The sequence below is a fragment of the Mya arenaria genome, chromosome 10 (assembly GCF_026914265.1).
Source record: "Mya arenaria isolate MELC-2E11 chromosome 10, ASM2691426v1".
Lineage (NCBI taxonomy): Eukaryota > Metazoa > Mollusca > Bivalvia > Myida > Myidae > Mya > Mya arenaria.
The window spans coordinates 47,838,943-47,865,448 of NC_069131.1; the positions used below are offsets into that span (position 1 = coordinate 47,838,943).

At 39.4% G+C, this 26,506-nt stretch overlaps 2 protein-coding genes across 3 annotated transcripts; both read left to right on the forward strand.

Annotated features, from left to right (window-relative positions):
• The first annotated feature begins 733 nt into the window (after positions 1-733).
• On the forward strand, positions 734-13,371 carry LOC128204756 (nascent polypeptide-associated complex subunit alpha, muscle-specific form-like). The gene is made up of 13 exons (XM_052906161.1): positions 734-832; positions 5,502-5,714; positions 5,917-6,210; positions 6,503-6,886; positions 7,089-7,427; positions 7,810-7,990; positions 8,082-8,758; positions 9,054-9,392; positions 9,595-9,820; positions 10,498-11,224; positions 11,769-12,075; positions 12,458-12,709; positions 12,937-13,371. The coding sequence occupies exons 1-13, from the start codon at positions 734-736 to the stop codon at positions 13,369-13,371; spliced, it is 4,473 nt and encodes a 1,490-aa protein (XP_052762121.1).
• LOC128206150 (uncharacterized) lies at positions 3,333-25,614 on the forward strand. 2 transcript variants are annotated; one of them, XM_052908445.1, is made up of 6 exons: positions 3,333-3,483; positions 3,853-3,934; positions 18,171-19,014; positions 19,389-19,547; positions 20,368-21,079; positions 21,266-25,614. In XM_052908445.1, the coding sequence occupies exons 3-6, from the start codon at positions 18,247-18,249 to the stop codon at positions 24,298-24,300; spliced, it is 4,674 nt and encodes a 1,557-aa protein (XP_052764405.1). In that variant the 5' UTR covers positions 3,333-3,483; positions 3,853-3,934; positions 18,171-18,246; the 3' UTR covers positions 24,301-25,614. The 2 variants fall into 2 exon arrangements, with proteins under 2 accessions (XP_052764405.1, XP_052764406.1); XM_052908446.1 differs by having other exon boundaries at positions 21,314-25,614.
• The last annotated feature ends 892 nt before the right edge of the window (positions 25,615-26,506 follow it).

The following is a 26,506-nucleotide window of genomic DNA, read 5'->3' on the forward strand; positions in this document are numbered from 1 at the left end:
TTGAGGTAATCAATGCAGCATGTAAATGTAAGGTACAATTGGAACAAAAGCAACATACATTGAAATAAACAGTCATATCTATTTAGATGTGTGCACTATTTAGATATAAAAATTACACAATTTTTTAAATTTTTTTAAACATTTAAGGATTGATTCCATTTTAGTGCGTTTATGCAGTATGAGCGCTCCGCGTCGATTTTGCGATTCCATGAAAAGTGTCTGAGAACAACTCTTTAATAACAATAATGGGAACAAAACGCTAGAGCAAATCTAAAAGATCTTCTCGCCCTCAGTTTTTAAGTTAGGTGTTCTTTTTATCCTCCGCATATTAAATTGTCCAGATATAAAAATATAAATAATCAAAGATTCTTTTTAATCATTTGGTAGTTACTTTAACATAAATATGGTGGAAATAAGTATTCTGGCTGTTATTTTCTACTTTAAATCAAGAAAATTATCGATATATTTTAACTCCTGTTTTTCTTACGCACGGTGATTCAGCAGCGTCCAATCAGAGCGTTGCTTTCTTGCCAAACCCCGCCTTCAAAGGTCACGAAAGGTCTACCCGTCCATGCAAAATGAACTCAAATTTTATCGTTCAGCAAATCAAGAACGAATGTAAATATTTCGGTATAATGAGCATCAACTTATCACCAAGGTTCCCAAGGTTGATGGCATATTCCGGATCTCTACAAGGGATTCCCCCACAGTTTCCATGGCAACGCCTGTCCATATGACTCCCGTACGGAAATACACACTCGTCTCTACCATGTTGAAACAGCGATCCATTTCACGGAACGTCAAGAGCCATGTGGCTCCAGGGTATGATGTTGTAAGTTAACTAAGCACTATCAGACTGCTCGTGATAGTGGAGCAGACTTATTATTTTCAGAAATATTTAAAAATATAGGGTCCTATGCCGTAAGCACCGGTTAATGAATCATTTTTAAAGATATTAAGCTTACCAGGGCAAAATTAACTCTTGTTTCGAGGAGAAACTGTATTTAAATTATTTACTTAGAGATACGGTCATATAAGTCAACTATTTTCAGGTTTAACCTTGCTCAATGACACGAGGTGATGACTCATTTACAATGAACAAGAGATATATATATATATTGTACAAACACAACATAATAACATACATTTAAGTACTTTAGAAACAAAAGACTGGTGTTTAAACTCAATACCAAAAGAGTAACGTTATTCGAAACCAAATGACGAGAAGGTATGAGTACATTTTTTTGGGATTACACGCTAAATAGTTACATTGCTATGTAAGCGATATTCATAAGATGATGAAGTATGTCGTCTTCTATTAAAACATAAATGCCTATTAACAACCCTGTAATGAAAATCCTCAGAATGACAATGCAAAAATCAACTCTGTGACCGTAATGCTCTGCATTACATCCGTTCATTGAAATTTCAATACCAACATGAAAGTTGAAATACCAAGGAGCTAACGAAGGCTGTAGGGTAGTTCGCTCAACGAACATTATTGAAGGTTCAGTCACTCGCTTCTCCACTAAGAAAAAGGCCCAATAGCATATATGTGCGTTTTACCTACTCACGCGAAGAATACGTCTAACATTCATTTTGAAATGACACAATGGTAAATGACCTTATACAAAACAATCAACCCAATTTGATAAAACTGTCATCCTAACAAAACTTTAATTGATCTTTAAATTACCTAAGTATTCACCTGAACCAACTAAAATGGCAAGCGTGTTAAAACATATTCTAATGACAGAGCTTTCAAAAATGGCTCGCGCGGGAAAAAATAGTGATGACCTTCATTGACATGACCTAGATACTATATGACCAAAATGGCTCACGCGGGAAAACGTGTCAGTGTTGACCTAAAAGCAGTCAAGCCATACATTCGCATGACGTAAATAGAATATGAACTAAATAATGGACAGTAACCGCTTGAACCTCCTCCACGAGCCCTATTTGCTACCATTTTGGGGCAACCATCGGGAGACCCGATGGTTAAGCCATTTCATCTATGTTTTTTGACATAGGGTGGCATCCGTCGGGTCCTCCCGATAAGTTATCGCTTTTCTTTATGATTTGTTTTGGGGATATGTGGTCTTTGGTAGCAGGGAAACAGAAAAAAAAAACACGCAAGTTCTGTCTCTAAATCTTCGTGGAAGTTAATCCTTCAAAACTACATTTTTTTTATCTATTTTAGTTACCGAAATAGCATGCTTAGGACACAAATTAAAGAAGGTTATCCGATAATACCGCTTGTTTAAAATATTTTTGGTAAATCTATAAGGGTTTCTTGTAAATATGAAGGTCATCTGATCCTCGCCTATTTTATATCTGGTTATCCACTCTCTCACTGTGCTAATCTAACTTTGCTGAGAACAAAACTATAATATGATGAATTGTTAGAAATTGTAAGTCATCGAACACCAACGGTGTGTGATATAATAGTGGGATTTTATCGCTTGTGTTTGTAGATATAATTCTTTTTTCTCAGCGTTTTGTATATGCAGTTCCTGTATTATATAAAAAACAACTACATTAAACAAATTTCAGCGGTTTTTTATAAACAGTTCTTTATTCTATACAAATGCATTTACGTTTGACACGGTTCAGGTTTTGTATGCAGTTCTTAACTCTATGCCGCCTTACTTGAGGTACTTAAAGTTCAAAACCCAGGCGTGCTGAAGAGAAAGGCTCGCAAAGTATATCAAACAGAGATAAACAAAACACGTCTGTGTTCTCAAAAATATTTTAAACGAGTGCACGGAGTCCTCGTGCATGAGTGAAAGGTAAGAGTTTAAGGTTACCTAAGAATAAAGTGAAAGCACTACGTTAAGTTTAAGGTTTTCTAAGAATAAAGTGAAATGAAAGTGAAAGATTAATGAAGACCAGAATTAAAGTAAAAGTGAATGAAAAGGGTAAGGTACTACTTTTACATCGAAATGAATGAGATTACACACACAAAAAGATAAACAAACAATGATAAATACATAGATAAATTGTCCTCTTGTGATATTTATCAGCAGTTTGAATATACATGTATATATTACATACGAAAGCAAAGTTCTGCGCTCGACACAGTTCAGCGATTTGTATTACGACAAAAGTTGTACATATCCTGCAAATACGGACTTATTTAGTTCATATCCGTAATTTAAAGAAGTGTTTAATTTGCATAAATTAAATAATTAAAAAAGTAAATTCCTTCTTTCCGATAATAGGCGTTATTTTGGGATGTTTTTACCATAACCGTCGGCAATGAGTCCGATCGCAGGAATGAGATGAATCGAAAATGAAAGTAAAATAAAAACAAATATGCGGGCTTAATATAGCATATTACCCATAAACAGGATATAGAGTCACATGGTTTATTGAGTAAGATTCTATTGCGCAGGTGATACGATTGATATTACGTGATGTTTTAACAAGTTTGATTTGATGAAATGGGAAGATTTCTACGGAAGCTTTAAACGACTTTGAAAGGTAAGTTTATTTCTTTAACTCCGTTTTTTATGTTAAGTATACTTTTGATTAAATAGTTTAAATATAACTGATAAACTAGACCACCGAACAGGAAGAAACCGCCCCTTTTTCTTCAAATGTAAGTGGGTGGGGAATGTCATCATTAAATATCGGGAGGTATTTGTTTGAAGAAGTTTTTAGTTATAATCTTATAAAAGCAGAAGCTATGAAGTTCGTTGTGACATGCTAAAAATTATATGACCTTGCCTCGAAACTCAGCGTCAAGTGTTTCATTTGATCCTATGTGCCTGTACAGCATCGTTTTGTTGTATTCTTGTTTTGTTATGACTACTTATTAGTGTATATAATTATTTAATACTTTGTTTTCAGACACTTACTAATCAGGGACGTGCTGCATTTTTATTTGAGCATTTGATGTCTTTTGTTGAAAAATAGTCACAGCTAACGACTGGTAAGTTATCATGTTCCACAACCTAAGTGATGGTTAAAGGTTGTTAGTATGAACTTACAAAAAATGTTTGTTGCAACTCAGTCGCATCACCACGTATTTTGTGTAGGTTCATACATTCATTATTAAATGGTCTATATACAATTGTTTAAACTACCCACTAAGTGGGCCAGCCACTGTTTATAACTACCGGTTCACTCGATTAAACTACGGCTCACTGCTGATATACTGAAATGAATGGCTTGGTAAATTTTAAGTTTACTGCTTTCTAATTGTACATAAAGTCATGTTGACCTCTAAATTGATTTATAGTTGCGAACATATGTATGTTTTAGTGTTAAGTGATACTTAAATTATAGCTCCTTACAAATAATTTCAAACTGGGGTTTTCCTTTTCATCTTGCACAAGGCCAAAGACCGAATATAGTGCCCGTACCTGTTAGTTTTTAAATAATGTTGTTTAGCAGCTTTTTTTACACGGTTAGCTGTCAGTATTATCATAAGAATAATTTTGTAACAATGAATTATTTCCGAAATAAATGAACGTTAAAGCAAAGAATGATAAATACGTAGAAACATAATGTACAATTCATAAAACCCATCAAGATATTACATTTAAAAACTGTATTAAAAGGTTCAAAACACAAAATCTAGAACTGATTTGTTTGTTTTCCCCTCCCAAAATCTATAAATGAGTAAAATGAATACAATGGTGAATGAAATATTTCTCACAGTTTTATATCATAGTAAACTTAAGTTTTGTTAAGTTAATTCAGACAGGTAAAATCAAGTTCATTATTATCCAGACTACTATCATATTACCAAAATACTGTCAGTCCAAACAAAAAAGCCATACAAAATTTTGTAATTTAATGTCACGCGATAACCCGGTTTACGAAATCTGAGTAGGTTCTTTTCAGTAAACATTCTCAAGTTGCACATTGTTTGGGGACAATATCAAACAAGAACATATAAATGTACGGTTAAATATTTGTAGCTTTTAATACTAAAAAACCAACATCGATAAAGCATACACTCGGAATATTAATAAACGATTACAATACAAACTTTGTGGTTATATTTATTGCTATGTAGGTCATGCGTTTTTTTCTAATGGACAACATAGTCCGTTCAGCCATTCCCTTTGCCAAAAGTAGGTGCTTGTATGTACAATAAAGTCCGCCCTTTACACACAAGCATTTTCCCCGTATGTTGAACCTGACGTTAAAAAGTATTGCAGTCGCAAATTTTATTATTTACTTGAAGGCACATGATGAAAAACAATCTTAGATTCGCATAGTTGGTTTAAAAATGCAACTTTTATCCGATTATAAACGTGAAAGAAACATATGCACATTGGATTTAATTTCAGAAACTTGTTACATCCATCTTTAAAATCATCCAATATGGACGCAATTACTATAATTATGATAATACATAAAGTTGCTCATTGTTTTTTAAGCTTCCAACTGGGCTTAAAGGGGCTAACCACCAGTTGTTCCAAAAAATTGCAAATATAGTGTTTACTCAAAAGTTAAAATCATATCTGTTTATGACTACAAAATGAAAGTCCCGAAGGGTAAACCTACCCCTACCTCCGGACTTGGGCCAGTTTGTCCCGAAGGGTAAATCTACCCCACCTCCAGACTCGGGCAAGTTTGTCCCGAATGGTAAATCTACCCCACCTCCAGACTCGGGCAAGTTTGTCCCGAATGGTAAATCTACCCCACCTCCAGACTCGGGCAAGTTTGTCCCGAAGGGTACATTTACCCTGTCCCGAAGGGTAAATTTACCCCAACTCCGGACTTGGGCAAGTTTATCCCGAAGGGTAAATCTACCCCGCCTCCGGACTTGGGCAAGTTTATCCCGAAGGGTAAATTTACCTCATCTTCGGACTCGGGCAAGTTTGTCCCGAAGGGTAAATTTACCCAACCTCCAGACTCGGGCAAGTTTGTCCCGAAGGGTAAATTTACCCTGACCCGAAGGGTAAATTTACCCCACCTCCGGACTTGGGCAAGTTTATCCCGAAGGGTAAATTTACCCCATCTCCGGACTCGGGCAAGTTTGTCCCGAAGGTTAAATTTACCCCACCTCCGGACTTGGGCAAGTTTGTCCCGAAGGGTAAATCTACCCCACCTCCGGACTTGGGCAAGTTTGACCCGAAGGTGAAATCTACCCCACCACCGGACTCGGGCAAGTTTGTCCCGAAGGGTAAATTTACCCCACCTCCAGACTTAAGCAAATTTGTCCCGAAGGGTAAATTTACCCTGACCCGAAGGGTAAATTTACCCCACCTCCGGACATGGGCAAGATTGTCCCGAAGGGTAAATCTACCCCACCTCCGGACTTGGGCAAGTTTGTCCCGAAGGGTTAATCTACCCCATATCCGGACTTGGGCAAGTTTGTCCCGAAGGGTTAATCTACCCTACCTCCGGACTTGGGCAAGTTTGTCCCGAAGGGTAAATCTACCCCACCTCCAGACTCGGGCAAGTTTATCCCGAATGGTAAATCTACCCCACCTCCAGACTCGGGCAAGTTTGTCCCGAAGGGTAAATTTACGCTGTCGCGAAGGGTAAATTTACCACAACTCCGGACTTGGGCAAGTTTATCCCGAAGGGTAAATCTACCCCGCCTCCGGACTTGGGGAAGTTTATCCCGAAGGGTAGATTTACCCCATCTCCGGACTCGGGCAAGTTTGTCCCGAAGGGTAAATTTACCCCACCTCCAGACTCGGACAAGTTTGTCCCAAAGGGTAAATTTACCCTATCTCCGGACTTGGGCAAGTTTGTCCCGAAGGGTAAATCTACCCCACCTCCAGACTCGGGCAAGTTTGTCCCGAATGGTAAATCTACCCCACCTCCAGACTCGGGCAAGTTTGTCCCGAATGGTAAATCTACCCCACCTCCAGACTCGGGCAAGTTTGTCCCGAAGGGTAAATTCACCCTGTCCCGAAGGGTTAATTTACCCCAACTCCGGACTTGGGCAAGTTTATCCCGAAGGGTAAATCTACCCCGCCTCCGGACTTGGGCAAGTTTATCCCGAAAGGTAAATTTACCCCATCTCCGGACTCGGGCAAGTTTGTCCCGAAGGTTTAATTTACCCCACCTCCAGACTCGGACAAGTTTGTCCCGAAGGGTAAATTTACCCTGACCCGAAGGGTAAATTTACCCCACCTCCGGACTTGGGCAAGTTTATCCCGAAGGGTAAATTTACACCATCTCCGGACTCGGGCAAGTTTGTCCCGAAGGTTAAATTTACCCCACCTCCGGACTTGGGCAAGTTTGTCCCGAAGGGTAAATCTACCCCACCTCCGGACTTGGGCAAGTTTATCCCGAAGGGTAAATCTACCCCACCTCCAGACTCGGGCAAGTTTGTCCCGAATGGTAAATCTACCCCACCTCCAGACTCAGGCAAGTTTGTCCCGAATGGTAAATCTACCCCACCTCCAGACTCGGGCAAGTTTGTCCCGAAGGGTAAATTTACGCTGTCGCGAAGGGTAAATTTACCCCAACTCCGGACTTGGGCAAGTCTATCCCAAAGGGTAAATCTACCCCGCCTCCGGACTTGGGCAAGTTTATCCCGAAGGGTAAATTTACCCCATCTCCGGACTTGGGCAAGTTTGTCCCGAAGGGTAAATTTACCACACCTCCAGACTCGGACAAGTTTGTCCCGAAGGGTAAATTTACCCTGACCCGATGGGTAAATTTACCCCACCTCCGGACTTGGGAAAGTTTGTTCCGAAGGGTAAGGCTACCCCACCTCCGGACTTGGGCAAGTTTGTCCCGATGGGTAAACCTACCCCGTCTCCGGACATGGGCAAGTTTGTCCCGAAGGGTTAATCTACCCCACCTCCGTACTTGGGCAAGTTTGTCCCGAAGGGTAAATCTACCCCACCTCCGGACTTGGGCAAGTTTGTCCCGAAGGGTAAATCTACCCCACCTCCAGACTCGGGCAAGTTTGTCCCGAATGGTAAATCTTCCCCACCTCCAGACTCGGGCAAGTTTGTCCCGAAGGGTAAATCTACACAACCTCCAGGCTCGGGCAAGTTTGTCCCAAAGGGTAAATTTACGTTGTCGCGAAGGGTAAATTTACCCCAACTCCGGACTATTTGGCAAGTTTATCCCGAAGGGTAAATTTACAACACCTCCAGACTTGGGCATGTTTGTCCCGAAAGGTAAATTTACCCCACCTCCAGACTTAAGCAAGTTAGTCCCGAAGGGTAAATTAACCCCACCTCCAGACTTAAGCAAGTTTGTCCCGAAGGTTAAATTTACCCCACCTCCAGATTTGGGCAAGTTTATTCCGAAGGGTAAATTGACCCCACCTCCAGACTCGGGCAAGTTTATCCCCAAGGGTAAATTTACCCCACCTCCAGACTTGTGCAAGTTTGTCCCCAAAGGTAAATTTACCCCACCTCCAGACTCGGGCAAGTTTATCCCGAAGGGTAAATTTACCCCACCTCCGAACTTGGGCAAGTTTGTCCCGAAGGGTAAAATTACCCCACCTCAGGACTTGGGCAAGTTTGTCCCGAAGGGTAAATTTACCCCACCTCCGGACTTGGGCAAGTTTGTCCCGAAGGGTAAATCTACCCCACCTCCGGACTTGGGCAAGTTTGTCCCGAAGGGTAAATCTACCCCACCTCCGGACTTGTTCAAGTTTGTCCCGAAGGGTAAATCTACCCCACCTCCAGACTCGGGCAAGTTTGTCCCGAATTGTAAATCTTCCCCACCTCCAGACTCGGGCAAGTTTGTCCCGAAGGGTAAATCTACACAACCTCCAGGCTCGGGCAAGTTTGTCCCAAAGGGTAAATTTACGCTGTCGCGAAGGGTAAATTTACCCCAACTCCGGACTATTGGGCATGTTTATCCCGAAGGGTAAATTTACAACACCTCCAGACTTGGGCATGTTTGTCCCGAAAGGTAAATTTACCCCACCTCCAGACTTAAGCAAGTTAGTCCCGAAGTGTAAATTTACCCCACCTCAAGACTTAAGCAAGTTTGTCCCGAAGGTGAAATCTACCCCCACCTCCGGACACGGGTATGTTTGTCCCGAAGGGTAAATTTACCCCACCTCCAGACGTAAGCAAGTTTGTCCCGAAGGGTAAATTTACCCTGACCCGAAGGGTAAATTTACCCCACCTCCGGACTTGGGCAAGTTTGTCCCGAAGGGTAAATCTACCCCACCTCCGGACTTGGGCAAGTTTGTCCCGAAGGGTAAATCTACCCCACCTCCGGACTTGTTCAAGTTTGTCCCGAAGGGTAAATCTACCCCAACTCCGGACTTGGGCAAGTTTGTCCCGAAGGGTAAATCTACCCCACCTCCAGACTCTGGCAAGTTTGTCCCGAATGGTAAATCTACCCCACCTCCAGACTCGGGCAAGTTTGTCCCGAATGGTAAATCTACCCCACCTCCAGACTCGGGCAAGTTTGTCCCGAAGGGTAAATTCACCCTGTCCCGAAGGGTAAATTTACCCCAAGTCCGGACTTGGGCAAGTTTATCCCGAAGGGTAAATCTACCCCGCCTTCGGACTTGGGCAAGTTTATCCCGAAGGGTAAATTTACCCCATCTCCGGACTCGGGCAAGTTTGTCCCGAAGGTTGAATTTACCCCACCTCCAGACTCGGACAAGTTTGTCCCGAATGGTAAATTTACCCCGACCCGAAGGGTAAATTTACCCCACCTCCGGACTTGGGCAAGTTTATCCCGAAGGGTAAATTTACCCCATCTCCGGACTCGGGCAAGTTTGTCCCGAAGGTTAAATTTACCCCACCTCCGGACTTGGGCAAGTTTGTCCCGAAGGGTAAATCTACCCCACCTCCGGACTTGGGCAAGTTTATCCCGAAGGGTAAATCTACCCCACCTCCAGACTCGGGCAAGTTTGTCCCTAAGGGTAAATTTACGCTGTCGCGAAGGGTAAATTTACCCCAACTCCGGACTTGGGCAAGTTTATCCCAAAGGGTAAATCTACCCCGCCTCCGGACTTGGGCAAGTTTATCCCGAAGGGTAAATTTACCCCATCTCCGGACTCGGGCAAGTTTGTCCCGAAGGGTAAATTTACCCCACCTCCAGACTCGGACAAGTTTGTCCCGAAGGGTAAATTTACCCTGACCCGATGGGTAAATTTACCCCACCTCCGGACTTGGGAAAGTTTGTCCCGAAGGGTAAGTCTACCCCACCTCCGGACTTGGGCAAGTTTGTCCCGATGGGTAAACCTACCCCGTCTCCGGACATGGGCAAGTTTGTCCCGAAGGGTTAATCTACCCCACCTCCGGACTTGGGCAAGTTTGTCCCGAAGGGTAAATCTACCCCACCTCCGGACTTGGGCAAGTTTGTCCCGAAGGGTTAATCTACCCCACCTCCGGACTTGGGCAAGTTTGTCCCGAAGGGTAAATCTACCCCACCTCTAGACTCGGGCAAGTTTGTCCCGAAGGGTAAATCTACACAACCTCCAGGCTCGGGCAAGTTTGTCCCAAAGGGTAAATTTACGCTGTCGCGAAGGGTAAATTTACCCCAACTCCGGACTATTGGGCAAGTTTATCCCGAAGGGTAAATTTACAACACCTCCAGACTTGGGCATGTTTGTCCCGAAAGGTAAATTTACCCCACCTCCAGACTTAAGCAAGTTAGTCCCGAAGGGAAAATTTACCCCACCTCCAGACTTAAGCAAGTTTGTCCCGAAGGATAAATTTACCCCACCTCCAGATTTGGGCAAGTTTATTCCGAAGGGTAAATTTACCCCACCTCCAGACTCGGGCAAGTTTATCCCCAAGGGTAAATTTACCCCACCTTCAGACTTGTGCAAATTTGTCCCCAAAGGTAAATTTACCCCACCTCCAGACTCGGGCAAGTTTATCCCGAAGGGTAAATTTACCCCAACTCCAGACTTAAGCAAGTTTGTCCCGAAGGGTATATTTACCCCACCTCCAGATTTGTGCAAATTTGTCCCCAAAGGTAAATTTACCCCACCTCCAGACTCGGGCAAGTTTATCCCGAAGGGTAAATTTACCCCAACTCCAGACTTAAGCAAGTTTGTCCCGAAGGGTATATTTACCCCACCTCCAGACTTAAGCAAGTTTGTCCCGAAAGGTAAATTTATCCCACCTCCGAACTTGGGCAAGTTTGTCCCGAAGGGTAAAATTACCCCACCTCAGGACTTGGGCAAGTTTGTCCCGAAGGGTAAATTTACCCCACCTCCGGACTTGGGCAAGTTTGTCCCGAAGGGTAAATCTACCCCACCTCCGGACTTGGGCAAGTTTGTCCCGAAGGTGAAATCTACCCCCACCTCCGGACACGGGTATGTTTGTCCCGAAGGGTAAATTTACCCCACCTCCAGACGTAAGCAAGTTTGTCCCGAAGGGTAAATTTACCCTGACCCGAAGGGTAAATTTACCCCACCTCCGGACTTGGGCAAGTTTGTCCCGAAGGGTAAATCTACCCCACCTCCGGACTTGGGCAAGTTTGTCCCGAAGGGTAAATCTACCCCACCTCCGGACTTGGGCAAGTTTGTCCCGAAGGGTAAATCTACCCTACCTCCGGACTTGGGCAAGTTTGTCCCAAAGGGTTAATCTACCCCACCTCCGGACTTCGGCAAGTTTGTCCCGAAGGGTAAATCTACCCTACCTCCGGACTTGGGCAAGTTTGTCCCGAAGGGTAAATCTACCCCACCTCCAGACTCGGGCAAATTTGTCCCGAAGGGTAAATCTACCCCACCTCCAGACTCGGGCAAGGTTGTCCCGAATGGTAAATCTACCCCACCCCAGACTCGGGCAAGTTTGTCCCGTAGGGTAAATTTACCCTGTCCCGAAGGGTAAATTTACCCCAACTCCGGACTTGGGCAGGTTTATCCCGAAGGGTAAATCTACCCCAACTCCGGACTTGGGCAAGTTTGTCCCGAAGGGTAAATTTACCCCGCCTCTGGACTCGGTCAAGTTTGTCGCGAAGGGTAAATTTACCCCGCCTCCGGACTTGGGCAAGTTTGTCCCGAAGGGTAAATCTACCCCACCTCCGGACTTGGGCAATTTTGTCCCGAAGGTGAATTCTACCCCACCTCCAGACTCGGGCAAGTTTGTCCCGAAGGGTAAATTTACCCCACCTCCAGATTTAAGCAAGTTTGTCCCGAAGGGTAAATTCACCCTGACCAGAAGGGTAAATTTACCCCACCTCCGGACTTGGGCAAGTTTGTCCCGAAGGGTAAATCTACCCCACCTCCGGACTTGGGCAAGTTTATCCTGAAGGGTAAATCTACCCCACCTCCGGACTTGGGCAAGTTTGTCCCGAAGGGTTAATCTAACCCACCTCCGGACTTGGGCAAGTTTGTCCCGAAGGGTAAATCTACCCTACCTCCGGACTTTGGCAAGTTTGTCCCGAAGGGTAAATCTACCCCACCTCAAGACTCGGGCAAGTTTGTCCCGAATGGTAAATCTACCCCACCTCCAGACTCGGGCAATGTTGTCCCGAATGGTAAATCTACCCCACCTCCAGACTCGGGCAAGTTTGTCCCGAAGGGTAAATTTACCCTGTCCCAAAGGGTAAATCTACCCCAACTCCGGACTTGGGCAAGTTTATCCCGAAGGGTAAATCTACCCCGCCTCCGGACTTGGGCAAGTTTGTCCCGAAGGGTAAATCTACCCCACCTCCGGACTTGGGCAAGTTTGTCCCGAAGGGTAAATCTACCCCACCTCCAGACTTGGGCAAGTTTTTCCCGAAGGGTAAATTTACCCCACCTCCAGACTTGGGGACGTTTTTCCTGAAGGGTAAATTTACCCCATCTCCGGACTCGGTCAATATTGTCGCGAAGGGTAAATTTACCCCCCCCCCCCCTCCGGACTTGGGCAAGTTTGTCCCGAAGGGTCAATCTACCCCACCTCCGGACTTGGGCAAGTTTGTCCCGAAGGTGAATTCTACCCCACCTCCAGACTCGGGCAAGTTTGTCCCGAAGGGTAAATTTACCCCACCTCCAGATTTAAGCAAGTTTGTCCCGAAGGGTAAATTTACCCTGACCCGAAGGGTAAATTTACCTCACCTCCGGACTTGGGCAAGTTTGTCCCGAAGGGTAAATCTACCCCACCTCCGGACTTGGGCAAGTTTGTCCCGAAGGGTAAATCTACCCCACCTCCGGATTTGGGCAAGTTTTTCCCGAAGGGTAAATTTACCCCACCTCCAGACTTGGGCAAGTTTGTCCCGAAGGGTAAATCTACCCCACCTCCGGACTTGGGCAAGTTTGTCCCGAAGGTTAAATTTACCCCACCTCAAGACTCGGGCAAGTTTGTCCCGAATGGTAAATCTACCCCACCTCCAGACTCGGGCAAGTTTGTCGCGAATGGTAAATCTACCCCACCTCCAGACTCGGGCAAGTTTGTCCCGAAGGGTAAATTTACCCTGTCCCGAAGGGTAAATCTACCCCAACTCCGGACTATTGGGCAAGTTTTTCCCGAAGGGTAAATTTACCCCACCTCCAGACTTGGGGACGTTTTTCCCGAAGGGTAAATTTACTCCACCTCCAGACTTAAGCACGTTTTACCCGAAGGGTAAATTTACCCCACCTCCAGACTTAAGCACGTTTATCCCGAAGGGTAATTTTACCCCACCTTCAGACTTACGCACGTTTATCCCGAAGGGTAAATTTACCCCACCTCTAGACATGGGCAAGTTTATCCCGAAGGGTAAATTTACCCCAATTGGTATTTGCATTTATATGCATATATTTGCTTATTGGGTTATTTGGTAAATTCACTCCCGATGGTAAATCTCTTGTCCTAAAAACACAACAAGATACTTTAAGGTAAAGTACTATTAAGTCCTCTTGGAAACAGCCATTTTTGGCGATCAGATTCGGATAACGCCTTACTTTGTTCATAATGTCTTTAAAGCATTTCATTGAAAATTAACTGATCAAAGAGACATAAACAGCTTTTCACAAATTGCCAATTTCTACAATCCTTGTTTAAGTAAATGACAACGAACTAATTGCTTGCGATCTTTTATATCTGACATTGCATGGACCAAGAACTTGTTAACGAATAAGTCAGTGATTTATGTTAACATAAAGCACAACATGAAATACATACATGCCTTGCATTTAGATATACTTTTGATTGACACTAGAACACTTTCCATAAGACTCTTACAAGAAAAGCAATTGTGCTACCAACTTTGGTATGCTGTAAAGCTTTGAAAAAAAGAAAGAAAACTTTTCCACATTATTTTTTAAAATGAAGAAACTTATCATTTTCAATTCTACCACCACATTCTGACACAAACATAAAATAAGAATTCGTCAAGATAAAAAAGGATATGGGAGAAAGTTTGGGTATTTTTCATACTCTGGTGAACTTAAAATAATCATTACCTTAATCTTGAAGTGGACAATGCTGCATGTAGTTTAGAAGTTCAACATAAGAGCAAAAATATCAATGAAAGTATTCATCCTTATCTAGTTTAAGAAATTACGTGTAGCTATACATACAGAAGCAGTTTTCAGCAATTACCCCTTCCTGACACTATTTTGTAGACTGTTGTTAGTTTTACATATGATATCAAGTTGATTTCATTAAAACAAGATAAATAATAACGATCAAATAAACCTAAAGAGGTTCATCTTCTGTGTCGTTATAGTAAATTATGACACCTTTTTATTACGACATTGCATGGATCATTCATATTTGTTGTGTATTAGCTGACAATATTTGATATCTGGTGCATGTGCATCACCATGATTATAATGGAACCTATTTAACGGTTTGGGTGGCTGAGAATATAAAAATAAAATGTTCACATTTACTCGACTAGTTTTGAATTCACGACGAGTAGTTATGTATCATATACCGTATACCTTATGCTCTTTATATTTTGATATTCGAACGAGATTTCTCCCACCTCAGATAAGTAGATCCAATAATTTAATAATGCTAGAAATTCTTATCTTGCCCACGGGCGAAGAAAAAATGCCCGTATGGAACTCCTTTGTTATGGTCGTCACATTGTAATTACCTCCCTTGTTAAAGACTGTCGTCTGTAGCATCATGGAAACCTTGTCTTGTGGCAATTATATTAGAACGCCAAACAATTATTTCTCGCTTCAAATGTCACCATAAAACAGTTTTCACGCACCTTTCAAGAAATAATGCTTCACTCTCCTTAGAACTATTTGAAGTCAAGTTTGACTATTCACATAATCGAAAGCACTGCGCGCATATCCATGACAACCACGAATTATCGCATATCCATACGCAATTATATTCACTAAGCACAAAAGGGTTCCAGCAAAAAATACATTTTTACTTAGTTTTGCTTAAATGAGGTGGGAGAAATAGTAAGCTCGCATCCCGACTCTCGCGCAGGGTGTTTTGCGGAAACTCGGTAAACCTCGTTTCCGCAAAACACCCTACGCTCGGGTCGAAAGCAACCTATCTTACACTCTCGGCCATGGGAGATACTTATAATCTACCTATGTATTTTGTATATATTATGTATTTGTCAATATCTAACTCTTGAAAAGTTTTATGCTTTGATGTCAAACGACAATGTGAGTCTAATTCGAAAAGTTGCCTTCTATCGTTACTACTTTCTAAAGAGAGCGACAAATACCTAGAAATGTTCGGATATATATTCTATAGATATGCACTGTTAACCATATTACGTCAACATTGTTTAAATTGACTGTGTTGTTTGTCTATTAATGTCATAACTTTATGCATTATGTGAAAGTCATGTTATATATTGTGTATTTGGGCCGGAGGCCATATAATGCAAATAAATTGAATTGAATTGTAATAGATTTAATTTAAAGTAAAATTTACCTATTATTACCCGATGCCTTATATAAATGGAATTCACTATTTTCGACTGTTTTACCAATATTAAGCAACATGACAATGTTTTGAACTGTTGACCGGTAAACAGTATAAACTGTCACCCGCGCGTGAGGCTCCGTCATATGTACGTTCTGGGTTTTACCGAGATTCTAAAAATAGACTGCATTTATGCGATTTGGTAATCAGGTTATAAAAAAAGTTGTTGGTAATATTAAGATAATAAAACAGTCGTTGGTAATAATCAGATAATAAAACAGTTGTTGGTAATAATCAGATAATAAAACAGTCGTTGGTAATAATCAGATAATAAAACAGTCGTTGGTAATAATCAGATAATAAAACAGTCGTTGGTAATAATCAGATAATAAAACAGTCGTTGGTAATAATCAGATAATAAAACAGTCGTTGGTAATAATCAGATTATAAAACAGTCGTTGGTAATAATCAGATTATAAAACAGTCGTTGGTAATAATCAGATAATAAAACAGTCGTTGGTAATAATCAGATAATAAAACAGTCGTTTGAAATAATCAGATAATAAAACAGTCGTTGGAAATAATCAGATAATAAAACAGTCGTTTGTAATAATCAGATAATAAAACAGTCGTTTGTAATAATCAGATAATAAAACAGTCGTTGGAAATAATCAGATAATAAAACAGTCGTTTGTAATAATCAGATAATAAAACAGTCGTTTGTAATAATCAGATAATAAAACACTCGTTTGTAATAATCAGATAATAAAACAGTCGTTGGTAATAATCAGATAATAAAACAGTCGTTGGTAATAATCAGATAATAAAACAGTCGTTGGTAATAATCAGATAATAAAACAGTCGTTGGTAATAATCAGATAATAAAACAGTCGTTGGTAATAATCAGATAATAAAACAGTCGTTGGTAATAATCAGATTATAAAACAGTCGTTGGTAATAATCAGATAATAAAACAGTCGTTGGTAATAATCAGATAATAAAACAGTCGTTTGTAATAATCAGATAATAAAACAGTCGTTTGTAATAATCAGATAATAAAACAGTCGTTGGTAAAAATCAGATAATAAAACAGTCTTTGGTAATAATCAGATAATAAAACAGTCTTTGGTAATAATCAGATAATAAAACAGTCGTTGGTAATAATCAGATAATAAAACAGTCGTTGGTAATAATCAGATAATAAAACAGTCGTTGGTATTAATCAGATAATAAAACAGTCGTTGGTAATAATCAGATAATAAAACAGTCGTTGGTAATATTAAGATAATAAAACAGTCGTTGGTAATAATCAGATAATAAAACAGTCGTTGGTAATAATCAGATAATAAAACAGTCGTTGGTAATAATCAGGTAATAAAACAATCGTTGGTAATAATCAGATAATTAAACAGTCGTTGGTAATAATCAGATAATTAAACAGTCGTTGGTAATTATCAGATAATAAAACAGTCGTTGGTAATAATCAGATAATAAAACAGTCGTTGGTAATAATCAGATAATAAAACAGTCGTTGGTAATAATCAGATAATAAAACAGTCGTTGGTAATAATCAGATAATAAAACAGTCGTTGGTAATAATCAGATAATAAAACAGTCGTTGGTAATAATCAGATAATAAAACAGTTGTTGGAAATAATCAGATAATAAAACAGTCGTTGGAAATAATCAGATAATAAAACAGTCGTTGGTAATAATCAGATAATGAAACAGTCGTTGGTAATAATCAGATAATAAAACAGTCGTTGGTAATAATCAGATAATAAAACGGAAATAATCAGATAATAAAAGAGCTGTTGGTAATAATCAGATAATAAAACAGTTGTTGGAAATAATCAGATAATAAAACAGTCGTTGGAAATAATCAGATAATAAAACAGTTGTTGGAAATAATCAGATAATAAAACAGCTGTTGCATGGACATTTAACTACGGCTGTCGCAGGCGTAACGAAAACTCCAACAAATTCCTAATTATTCTCTTACCGGACATTCTTTGCATGTAAAAAGGGAAAACTATACCATATGCTCATACAATGTAAAACCAATAAAAAGTAATTAGGCTAAATCAAATTTCTACGTCGAAATTACCGCACCAATTTTTTAGAAAACCAAACCAAGTTCTGTTTATGCATTAACCATTATTATTTTATCCATATTTCACAAACAATGGAATAGATTGTAAGTTCACCACAATGTATCTAGGCGAGAGAAAATGAACACGTTGTATTAGAAGTCCTCACAATCAAGTGCTTGTGTACATTACCAACTCGAAAATGACGCAGCATATACTAAAGATACAAAATGATTTTTTGGAAATTAATCGGCAAACTAATTAATTTTTTTTTATACGTATCATGATATATATAGTTGCATGTATTTTATATTACCATATCATACATGTATTAATATTGCAACCTAATTGAAACTTGCAGATGAACTCTTGCGGTAAGTTGCGGCAATTGGTCTCCACCAAAACAATTCTAACCAACCTCATTTATCCATCTTAACATGGAACATTACAAGAAACGGCTTAATACTCCAGGGAACAGGAGATGGTTAAAGGGATCCGTTGCAGTAAACATTGCAGAACGTGGACTTTCTGAATTCACGTCATACAAAGCGGATCGGCTAATGTCAAATAGTTCCAAATTGGCAGATGCTTTCGGGAGTATTTTTTTAAACGTTTGTGGATCCTGTTCAAACGCTGGTTTAGCTGCAGTCATTCCTTGTGATCCCAATAACCAGATATGTAACTCAGGACAGTGTATGTTCCACAAATGGTGTCTTTTTCGTCCTTTTTGTAGGAACAGCATTTGCAATGCAATTCGCAACACTATTCGGCGCAAGCTTTGCCAAGCTTCTTCTTCAATATCTAAATGCACCATATGCAGCACAGCAAACATCGTGCAGTGTGATAGTGGCAACGGGATTTGCAAACCCGGTCGTAACAAACCATGCAAACTACATTACAGCGCCATCACAAATCAACGTGTTGCATATAGACAGTGCCCGAATCACAGATGTGACATTATTCGAGAATATTTAAAAAGACTGCATAGGTTCGGCAACCCTTCGTGGCAGAACGTCAATGCTCAGAAATGGTGTCTGAACGCATGGCAAATTGCTAAAGCCTTCTTTCCAAAGGACGGGTATATCGATAAAGAAACTGTTGATGAAACGGACTTTAATGGGATAATCAGTTTCGTTATTAACTGTCGAGACTTTCAACAAAATTTTTCTGCAAACCTGAGCCAACCATCGAATATCTGTACAGAGGTGGGCATTTTTTTTGTCCTTTTACTGATACATATAAAATTATATTTAAATATAACGTTTTTTATTGATGCTGAAAAGGTAATGGTATATTACATTGTCCTTTATAATGCCAAACGTTAATCATTTCCATGACGATGACGACGATGATGATGATGATGATGATGATGATGATGATGATGATGATGATGATGATGATGGTGGTGGTGGTGGTGGTGGTGGTGGTGATGATTAAGATGATGATGATGATGATGATGATGATGATGATGATGATGATGATGATGATGATGGTTGTGCTGGTGGTGATGATGATGATGATGACTACATGGCAGATACTTCTCAATGTCTCAAACCAATAAAATATAAACGAATTTCAGGCTCGTGATGCTGGGAAGGAACTCCGCCATGCCAATGGGCTAGAAGTATCGGAGGCTGACCTTAAGACTTGGTTTACTGCTCTTAAGGCGTTGTTTTCAGACCCGACCTTTAAAGGAGCCAACGCCCATGCACAATATGCTTTGGATCAATTAAACATGGTACATACATTTTCAATCAAATCTTTGTTTTATAATAGAAGCATGTCCTTGCAAGGTTAAGGCATTCTGACGGGTTTGGAAACAAGCTATCTTACGCTTACTGTACATTTGTTTCATCGCGTTCACATACAAGTTGAAGTTGGATTTGTAAGACTTTGGCTAAGTATTGCCTTAAACGCCTACATAAACGCTCACTAATATGGGCATCCGTCGTTTTCCTAGTAATTTGATTAAAAATATAAAAATGCATTGTTAACAACATGTTTTGTAGTTTTACGAGCCTATTTGCATATATCATTATGACGTAGTTTCTATTTTTAATTCTTCTTAAGCATTTGATAAAATCGGATGTACACATTTCAAATTTGTCCATATGAACTAGTTCAAATAAGCGTGCATAGAAACTTTTCAATAATAAATTTGGAATATTTGTTATGTTTTGTATTATGAAAAGTTTTAACATATTCACTATGAGGAAATAAACGCTTGTCATTTAAATCCATCTGTATGTTCTGTATATATTTATATATATATATGTATATAGTTGGTTAATTATTTCTTTTTCCCCTTTAAAGAACATGCCTGTATGGTTTACAAAAACGATATAGTTTGGCTGTCAAGGCGGCTATTGTATCGCGTTACTTCGACACTAATTGTGCATAAATGTGTTTTGTAAATTCATCTAAAACTAATCACATGGTTTGGTCATAATTAAGTTAGTTTTAGCAATTTTCCCAAGTAACCTAACCAACTCAAGTCTCAGTAAAGGAAATAAAAAAAATGATTCGAGAACATGAAACTGACCACTTCATTCTTTCAGCTTGAGAACGATAAACTTCAGATCCAGGACTCGGATGTCGTGGCTTCCATAGAAGATTCGGTTGAATACTTGAGAATGTCAACATCTACTTCTAAACTTGAAAACAAGGAACTTCATCAGCTGGAAGAAATCTTGTTACAATTAAAACAAGAGGGCGAACAACAACGCCAAAGCATCAAAGTCGCTGGCAAAGTTGAAAAGGACGGACTTAGACAAGAAAAGGAAATTGCAAAAGAAGAAATAAGAGAAGGAAAAGAAGTTGCAGTAGACAAAGTAGAACAAGAGGGCGAACAACAACGCCAAAGCATCAACGCCGTAGGCGTAGTTGAAAAGGACGGACTTAGACAAGAAAAGGAAATTGCAAAAGAAGAAATAAGAGAAGGAAAAGAAGTTGCAGTCGACGAACTAGAACAAGAGGGCGAACAACAACGCCAAAGCATCAAAGACGCAGGCGTAGTTGAAAAGGATGGAGTTAGACAAGAAAAGGAAAATGCAAACGAAGAAATAAGAGAAGGAACAATAGTTGCAGTCGACAAATTAGAACAAGAGGGCGAACAACAACGCCAAAGCATCAAAGACGCAGGCGTAGTTGAAAGGGACGTAATTAGACAAGAAAAGGAAATTGCAAAAGAAGAAATAAGAGAAGAAATACAGTTTTGCAATGCGCGAGAGAAACAAGCTGCATTTGCAAATGACGAGGCATTCAAATTAGGTATTTTTTATTTAAAAATAGGTTTTAAAAAATCCATCAGTCTTTTTAGTAAGCTATAAGGTAAATTAGATCTTGTGGCAGCGTTGTTTAAATAGCCGATTGAAATTACGTTGGAGCGTGTTATATTAATTCTTCACGAATAGGAGAGTGAAAACCAATATTTTATAATTTCTTTCTTTACTTCAGATTTAAAGGCAAAGCTCATTCATTACCACCAAAACAATAATGTTTCAGTTACCCTTGGCCCTTTTGAAGGTATTGAGGCTTCACTTCAGGAGATATTTACAATACCAACAATCGAAAGGGTCAATTCCGAAGTTACACCTAAAGGTGGAACAGAAGAAATATCTAGCTGGAAGACCATATTAGATCGTGAAGATCAGCAGTTTGTGTGCTTGACAGCTGACGCAGGTGTTGGGAAGTCGACATTTTGCAAGTTTGTAATTGAAATATGGTGTGCTAAAAACGGGGATAAAGTTAGCATGCCACAGAGTTTTGAAACTTTTCTCGAAGACGTTTCATATTTGCAGGAATTTCACTATCTTTTTTACATTCAGTTGCAAGATGTCGAGATAACTTCATCAAACATTGATGACATCCTTTTTTGGCACTCAAAGACAGTCGATTCTACATTGACAAAAGACAATGAATCATTCGATAAAATCTTATCACAAAGAAAAGGATTGATTATCCTTGACGGACTAGACGAATACCCTATTCAAAAGGTCCTTCCTGTGCCAGGAAACAGAAAATACAGCGTTATGATTACATCAAGACCCTGGAAACTTGAGAAACTAAATATTTCATCAAAGAAACACTTTCATGCACATCTAAAAGAGATGAAATACGTTAACATAAAGGATCTTCTGCAGAAGGCAATAGAGTTCATCAACAACAAAAATTGTACTTCTATGAAATTACCACATTTTATGGCCCTTGTGGAATTGCAGGATTTGACATCTCTGCTATCTAATCCTTTGGTTGCCCTTCTTTTGTTGCGTATTTATTACGAGCGCGAAACTGACGAGACCGACAAAGGTATCTGTGATACCCGCGCACTACTGCAAGTAAACATGACAAACGACGAGGGTCGCTGTCAAAAAAGTGGTACGATATATGAAAGAAAAACGCAAAAAAAGAAGACAAAATCGCTTGGGAAGACTCGTGCACATATATATGCGAGTGTTATTGAAATGATGTTGCAGAGTGAGAGAAGGAAAAATGAGCAACGCTATGGGGATTTATCTCGCTCCTACATTGAACATCCTACACTTCCAGAATGCTTTGTAGAGGCTACCGCTTGCGTATTAGTTGCAAAACTGATTTATCGGTTTGGAGAACTCTCGTGCAATTCGCTTTTGCAAGGAAATAGTGTCGATTTAAGTGAGTTTGCTGTAGAAACTAAACTTCGCGAAAAGTACGAAATAGATGTATTGCGTGGGTCTGGACTACTTACAAAATCAAAACAAAAGTATGGATTTTTGCATCACTCGTTTAAGGAAATGTTTGCGTCTGTGTTTCTTTCTTCGCTAACGCTAGATGACTTTTCGAAGCAATTCCAAGGAAACTTTCTGTCAAACATATCACCAAATATCATGTCATTTTTATGTGTCATGAACTATGAGGTGGGGCGAAAATGTGTAGTCATGTTCAACGAAATAGAAAGAAATTTCTATGATGAGGAAAGATTCTTCAGCGCCGACCTACATGCGTATCAGAATGCTGTATTAATGGCATTTGATGAATGCGTTCAAAGTGGAATTGAGAAGCCAGAGCTGACCATCAAACACGCAATAATAAATTTCAATTCGGCGTTTGACATTGATCATCATTTATTGAGAAGTAATGTGCATTTCCTTGAAACACTGTTTCTGGTAGTCCTTGACTTAGGGGTAACAATTAATCCTTTAGTGTTCGGAAACGGATTAAAAGTACTGTGTTTGAACGGGGTAGTATGCGTAAATAGCATCGACCTTTCAGCTTGTAAAAGGCTGAGCCACATTATACTTCAGGATAGTCGTATCTTTGAAGTCATCATTACACCAAGTAATATTGAAGAACTTTGGATCTATATCGATTCGGATTTGATGACAAATAGATCACCAATGAAACTGACTTTCTCGGGCGCAACACATTTCTCTGAAAGATTAAAGAGGTTATGTCTAGAAAATATAGTTTTGGACACTCCTCTCAATCTCTCGCACTGTAAAGAACTTCGAGATTTGGAAATTGAGAAAATGTGCTCATCTGAGGTAAACGGAGATTTCATTCCATTTTCAAATTTAGAATGCTGTGAAAATCTTGAGGAACTGCGACTTGACACATTGCAATTTACTGTCAATGATTGTCTTGCGAACAAATCGGAACAGTCACAAGAGAAAAATAAATCGGCTGAGAACTTCAATCTACATGCTTTCGATTGTTCAGGTCTGAAACAACTACGTTCAATTACGTTGCATGACTGCCACTTCACTGAAATCACCATCGATCCGTTACACTTAGAAGAGTTCTGGGTATATGTAAGTCCGGATCAAATCAGCCAACCGAAAATGAATGTGAGCTTTTGTGGAAGTTCACGGTTTTCAAGCAACCTCACGATGCTGAGCTTAGTGCACGTTGGCAACATTCCTTTCATAGATACTTCGGAATGTGTTAACCTTCAGAAACTTAGAATAAATCGTCAAATGACATTTGAAAAAGAGCTCAAGCATTTGACTGAAGTTCGCATTTTTAGTGTGGGACAGAATGAAGCTAAATCGATTTTGGAGAAAATAGCTAGCTACCAATCTCTCAGGAAACTTTGCCTTGAGAATCTTGCTTCAGATGTTTTAACCTTCATTTTTGATCATGCATCTTCGTTCGACACCGTCGCCTGCTTGAATATCTGCGATGTTGATTTGACGGGGTTGGATCTTGACTTTGTTAGGAAGAGCTCAGCAAGAAAGGTTACCTTCAAAGATGCCAAACTTCACTGTAGTCAAGTTAAAATAATCACCAAAGAATGCAAACGGGATGATCCTTTAAGAAAAAGCACAATGATTGAAAAAGTATTCAAATTTAAAAACTGCCATTTTGTTGGTGTTTTAACCGATTTGGAATATTTTGGAATGTCTTTCGGTAAAATTAAAGAAGGGATTTTGAACCAGGATATGGATGCGACATCAGAGTTTGTGGTTTGTTTTAGAGGGACCGTTTTCAGATGGAAAGGAAACGTTGATTAATTAATCAAAGCGAATACTCGTGGATTATATGCATAACAAACGGTATTTACCTTGATGAAATCGGTGCATAAATCACAAATTAAGATAAAACAAGCGCAATAATTTGCCAGTTCTTACATGATATATTGTTAGATTTTATATACATCTGGATACTGAACTATTTTAGAACGTCAAAAATGACTTTGAGAACTTCAGAAAGTTGAACAAAACATTGCATTGAAAAGTTGTACTGTTTATCATTCATCTCACAATTTGAACCACTCGCTATCTGCATGCGCATACGGCTAGTGCAAAGTTTACCGTCAGGGAATTGCTAACCGTGGATGCTCCACTGGACATAACATGTAGATTTCGCAAAACCTGTCTGAAAACATTAACTATAATAATTATGTTGAATAGAATTGTCATACGTTTTGTTACATTTTTGCGGTGAAAGTTTGTTGTTTGGTTTCCCGCTTGCAGTATATGCGCTGCGTGGCAACAGGGATACAAAACAAACAGTATGCTAATGTTAAGTAAACTATCTCCCTGTGTCTCTGTACGTTGCTTTACATCAAATATTTGGGCACATACACAGGCAAACAACCTAATCTCAGTTGTTAATTGTTAAATGAATTGATACCTACATTGTTGCAATTGTATCTGTTAAATTTATTTAAATTACATGTACCGTTGATTTGTTCATATAGGTTGAAATAATGTTACGAATGGAAATACATTAATCTTAATGATACTGTACTTACACATATATTAAGATATCCTTGCCTTACAAATATTCCAAAAATAAATAAAAAGTGTTTTTTTCATTGTGTTTAATGATTTTTGTTAAAAGCTCGAAATTAGAAATAAACGAGTGTTGTTTTTGAGTTCATTCAGAATGAATGCGTGAATATTGCGATCAATCCTTAAATAGATTCATTTTAGCACTTACGACCTTTGATGTTTTTTATGACCAAGATATAAGAGTCGATGAACCAATTACCCTTCTATGCGTTATACTGTGTTGTTGCATTCTTTGAAATTAACATGTTACTTTTCTTATAGATTTTGATTCCCGTGTAATGTCGTGTTCACTATTTATTTCACTGAGCAACACCAACATATATTTATCAACAGTTAAAATGCACATGTTATTGTTGTTTATATTCTACGTATACATATATTGTTTTCATTGATTGATTATTCATGTCGTTTGTTTCAAATGGATGACTAGATAGAAAAAAAGTTGTATTGAATATGTTTTAAGATGTACTGTTATAACCCTTGTGTCTTAATATGTTACCATCTGAATAAAGTTGCTTATATTTTGCCAGATTAAGTGTTTTAAAATGACGTCATGAAAATCCTTTTTTTTCTGGCAATTTTCCAATTAACGCAAAACAGTCGGACATTTTTAACATAAATGAAAACAACAACAACAATGTGTTTAATTTCAGTGAAACATTTATATTTATTGTCAAGTTCGCGTGCGAAGAGCGAGACATACTTTTTCACAATAATGGTGCCGTGTCTGTGCGTGCGTCCGTGCGGAAATTGATCCGTCCGGACTGAATCTTGTTCGGGCTGTTTTTAACCATGCATTGTAGGATTTTCATAAAAAATGTCGCGCACAATACCCAGGTTCCAAAACTTAAGTGTGTTTTAACAAGATTAAGCTTAGTTATCTATTTTTAATTTTCGATGATTTGCGTATTATTTACTTTTTTATTTTTACAACTTCTTACAATTTTGGAAATATTTCTTTGCTTATCACAATACACCATTTTCTCTTATTCAAGTCATAATGAAGTACTATGTTTTGGTTAATTCAAATAAGCTAACGAAACCAGTGGAGCTAAAAGGTTTCGAGAAATTACGACCTGGTCAAAGCTACGCTTAAAGGTCAAGGATTGAAATGACACTTATCCTGGCTGTATTTTGACCATACATTGTAGGATTTTAAAATTACTTTTCTTCATGGCATCATGGGTTCACCATGATCAGAGGGCGTGTCGTGCACAAGACCCAAGTCTTTCACTCAAACGTTAAGGTCATGCTTAGAGGTCAAAGGTTAAAATCATCCTTGTCCTGGTTGTATCATGACCATGCAAAATATGATTTAAAAAAATCGCCATGAATGTTCATCATGATGAGATTGCGTGTAACACACACTATCCAGGTATTTACTTCAATGGTCAAGATCACGCTTAGAGGTCAAAGGTTGAAA

Excerpts from the sequence above, each read along its gene's own strand:
- LOC128204756 (XM_052906161.1), top strand. The coding sequence starts at position 734 with ATGACTCCCGTACGGAAATACACACTCGTCTCTACCATGTTGAAACAG. Across the intron at positions 833-5,501 it reads TGGCTCCAGGGTATGATGTT|TCCCGAAGGGTAAACCTACC; the intron begins GTAAGTTAACTA and ends ACAAAATGAAAG. Across the intron at positions 6,211-6,502 it reads AATTTACCCTGACCCGAAGG|GGTAAATTTACCACAACTCC; the intron begins GTAAATTTACCC and ends GCTGTCGCGAAG.
- LOC128206150 (XM_052908445.1), top strand. The coding sequence starts at position 18,247 with ATGGAACATTACAAGAAACGGCTTAATACTCCAGGGAACAGGAGATGG. Across the intron at positions 19,015-19,388 it reads CATCGAATATCTGTACAGAG|GCTCGTGATGCTGGGAAGGA; the intron begins GTGGGCATTTTT and ends AACGAATTTCAG. Across the intron at positions 21,080-21,265 it reads TGACGAGGCATTCAAATTAG|ATTTAAAGGCAAAGCTCATT; the intron begins GTATTTTTTATT and ends TCTTTACTTCAG.